At 35.4% G+C, this 3,869-nt stretch overlaps 1 protein-coding gene, 1 long non-coding RNA gene and 1 other non-coding gene across 3 annotated transcripts; 1 reads left to right on the forward strand and 2 right to left on the reverse strand.

The window, feature by feature from the left end:
* Positions 1 to 1,350: 1,350 nt before the first annotated feature.
* Positions 1,351 to 1,879, reverse strand: LOC124459772. The gene is made up of 2 exons (XM_047009380.1): positions 1,645 to 1,879; positions 1,351 to 1,583 (listed from the first exon to the last, which is right to left on the reverse strand). The coding sequence occupies exons 1-2, from the start codon at positions 1,835 to 1,837 to the stop codon at positions 1,447 to 1,449; spliced, it is 330 nt and encodes a 109-aa protein (XP_046865336.1). The 5' UTR covers positions 1,838 to 1,879; the 3' UTR covers positions 1,351 to 1,446.
* Positions 1,880 to 2,819: 940 nt separating this feature from the next.
* Positions 2,820 to 3,436, forward strand: LOC124459773. Its single transcript, XR_006953790.1, has 3 exons — positions 2,820 to 2,874; positions 2,974 to 3,010; positions 3,088 to 3,436. It is a non-coding gene; the product is annotated as an uncharacterized LOC124459773 (long non-coding RNA).
* On the reverse strand, positions 3,227 to 3,333 carry LOC6647446. The gene has a single exon (XR_049902.1). It is a non-coding gene; the product is annotated as a U6 spliceosomal RNA (small nuclear RNA).
* Positions 3,437 to 3,869: the final 433 nt, after the last annotated feature.

A 3,869-nucleotide genomic window follows, 5' to 3' on the forward strand; every position in this document is an offset into this window, starting at 1 on the left:
TTATTTGCCATCAGAACATTGAAAAACTGTTTATTCATGGCGCTGGCTTCTGTTTCTCACTCACTCTTTCAACTTGTCTCCGTCTATCTATCTCTGTTTTTGTCTCTGTCTCTGTCTCTGTCGTTGTGGCCATAACTCAAGTTGCGGGCACAATGTGATCATTGGATCGCATGATTTGGATTTATTCCCAACGCCCCATTGGACATATTGCCGGCATGTGTGCCACACCACTCCAAACACACACACACACACCCAAACACACACACACAATCAGCTCATCTCAGCTCAACTCTCAAATGGCAACTGAAAATTAACATAATCGAAAAACGATTTCAACAACAAACACAAAAAGCAAAAAAAAAAAAAAAATACAATCATTCCTTATGCACATTTCATTCTGTCAATTTCTCTGTGTTGTGTTGCATTTAATGCCAAATGCTGCTGACAGAATTAATTATTTCGCCACATAAATTCGTTTCTCTCTCCCATCCCACCCATTCCACTCCCTGCTTTCTCCTGCCTTCTTTCTAGGGAAACAGGAAATCAAAAACGACTTTATTATAATGTCGAAATCGTTTCGATTTTGTATTTTCAAGATGATTTAATTCCTCAGACTTGAAACGATATACATATCTATCATCGTCCATGGATACGCTCGTCAATCTCGTATCTGTGGATGTCTCTGTTTCAGTCTGGTTAAATGGCTGTCAAGCATTTCGGCCATTTGCCTTGCCTGGCGTCGGGACAGAAAGAAATTGAATTTTTGTAACCGTAAGTTTTTCTTTTATTTTTTTTTTGTCTCCAATTTGAATTATATTTAAATGTACTATATCAAGACGTTGCATATGCGTCTGCAAATTTTAAATGCTATTTGTTTTTATATGCCTCCGATTTTTTTCTTCCAAATGAAATACGTTTTAATTTATGGCCATTTTCTGCGTACTTAAATTTTATAAACTTGTGTGCGTATTTTACTTTTTACATGCACTTGGCAGACATCACAAGAGGCAAACCTCACAGGGCTGGATTCAGGACTATGGTGTTTCAGAGTTTGCTACATATTTAATGAAATAATCATAAAAATGGTTAAAATATTTTAAGCAAAACTTTCACAATAAAATAATGGGTAAGAGAACACAGTGTAATGAATTGCATTCTTAGGTTCTTCATGTTACATTTCCTTTACGGTATTTTTTTTTTAAATAAATCGATTTGCTTTAAACTTTCGCGTATTCTTCTCAACAATGCGAAATAAATCTTAATACTCAATATACATACATACATATATAGATTAAGTCATTATTTATAAAGTACACCCATCATTTCTGAAGTAAGAATCCATTTCTCGGATTTCGGATTAACTTGTTTATTAAATCTGATGTATTTTAAATGTTTAATCAAATTCAGTTTTTTTAAATTCCAAATATTAAATAGATTACTTCATTCTTAAAAACCCTTGATACCTTTCATACACTTGAGAAACGACATGGTGTATTTTTTTAGCAAACAGTCACGAATGCCTTGAAGGACATCCGTCTTCTTATTCTTCCGACCTTGTTGATGCTTTGGTCTTCTTTGACGCTCTTTAAAATAAGTATATAATTATTAGATTGTTGGATATTTTAAACCATTTGAAATTCTTACTATGTTTCTGTGACGACGGTTCTGAATCTTGCGGATCCGCTTTCATAATAAAACGTCGGCAGCCATAATCCCCAGGCCTACATATGATAAATCTATCCGTAAATCTATCTGGATAAAAGAAAGAATCAGTGTACTCCAAAAATGAGCAAAAAGCCAAGAAATGAATAACAAGCCAAGGGAACGATACCATCATCTTATTGAGGAGTGAACAAATTTTTACTAACAATAACAATAAGGTTTGCAATGCTGAAATAAAACTCAAGAGTTTGAAGCAAATCGAATTATTTGAAGTAGTAATGTAATCGATACCGATACTCTGAACGAAATGTAACATGCAGAACTTAGTTGTTATACCCTTGCAAAAAGGGTATATTAATTTTGGTCAGAAGTGTGCAACGCATAGAAGGAAGCATCTCCGACCATATAAAGTATATATATTCTTGATCAGCACGACGAGACGAGTTTAAATAGTCATGTCCGTTCGTCCGTCCGTCTGTCCGTCTGGATCAACGCAAACTTCTCCTCGACCGTTGGAGCTACAGCCTTGAAATTTTGTATGTAGGCTTGTATATACTGCAGGGGTTGTATATCTCGGATTCAGCCGGATCGGACCACTATATCATATAGCTGCCATACAAATGGCAAAGTCACGAACACAAATGAAATATTGGTGAGTTTATTACACATATATTTGACAATGCCAAATTTGATCAAGATCGGGTGACTATATCATATAGCTCCCATAGGAACGATCGGTCGAAAACGGTGACTTTTGTCAATAACTTCGTTACTTTTAACGCGATTGCTTTCAAATTAAACATTTGTTAGTTTAATATATCTGTTAATGACTGTGCGGAATTTGGTAAAGAACGCGTAACTATATCATATAGCTCCCATAGGATCGATCGGTGCAAAACAGTGACTTTGATCAATATCTTGGTTATTTCCTATGCTAATTTGTAGGCCGTTCTTTCGCCTTATTAGATAAAACGTTTTTCCACTTTGATGGCTATGGGTAAGGAAATACTTACCAAAAAAGTTGCAAGGGTATACAAACTTTAACGCGGTCGAAGTTAGCCCCAGCCCTCGGGTGTTTAATGCAATTTTGCATACTGTCTATATAGTCTCGTTTGACGTATGTATGTACATATATACTCATGCACAGGTGAAAAAGTATAGGAGTATAAAGTGAAATCTGTTCCAGTTACCCTAAAACGTTACAATTTCACAGTGAGTTAAAATAAATATTTATTGTTATTCCATTATATTGATAGAAATTCAAGGAAAATTGATATTTTATCACAAAGTTTTATTATTTTTACACTGCAGTGAAAAGCCTATTTGGATTTGAATGAAGAAAACAAAAGTAAGCGACTTTGGAGCTGCTCGTTTTTGTTTTGTTTTTATGGCCTTGCAGAGTGAAATGAAATTTTTATAATTCAGAAAAAACCAGAAGCCCGGAGTTAACGTCATTGTTTGTATTTTGTTGTTTTGTTACTGTTTCCCGTCAAAGTGGAAAAACGTTTCATCCAAAAATCTAACGGCCTACTATCTACAAAGTTACTGGTTTAAATGGCAGCAAAAAAATGTGGAACGCTTCACGATTTTGCGTGTCATCCTTGCGCAGGGGCCATGCTAATCTTCTCTGTATCGTTCCAATTTTAGTATATGTTCTGCCGAAGCAAGAACGAAAACTACTGAGGAGAAGGTTACATTTATTTCACACTTGTGGCAAATAAACACTTGAGAATTATAACGAGCACTTACCTGAGTGAACCCTCAATTGGTCCAATTGGCTTCTCTTATTCTTTGTCAGTAGTTGTTTGAATTTTACAAATGGTAATGGTTTCCTAACAAACCAAAGAAGTATTATCGAAACACATTAGACGTATACAAATCATATACCGCAACGAATCAATCCTTTCAGTTGCCTCAATTAATGACCCACACCAAAGTGTGAGTCACATTTTGACCAATATGAAACCACTTCTAATGAAGTTTCTTAGCCCAACCCAAACCAATCGAAAGCAAGCCAACCCGAAAAAAAGCTAACCAAAACTGAAACCGAAACCGAAACCGATTCCAAATTTGCTGTTCACCATAAATTGCAAACGAAATCGAAAGGAAACCGTGAACATCGTAAACAACATTTGCAGTTTTCTTCGCTCCTTTTCTTGTGGGTTTTCTTGTTTTTCTTTTCGTTTCCACAGTAATTTTCCGTATTT

Source organism: Drosophila willistoni, chromosome 3R (assembly GCF_018902025.1).
Source record: "Drosophila willistoni isolate 14030-0811.24 chromosome 3R, UCI_dwil_1.1, whole genome shotgun sequence".
Lineage (NCBI taxonomy): Eukaryota > Metazoa > Arthropoda > Insecta > Diptera > Drosophilidae > Drosophila > Drosophila willistoni.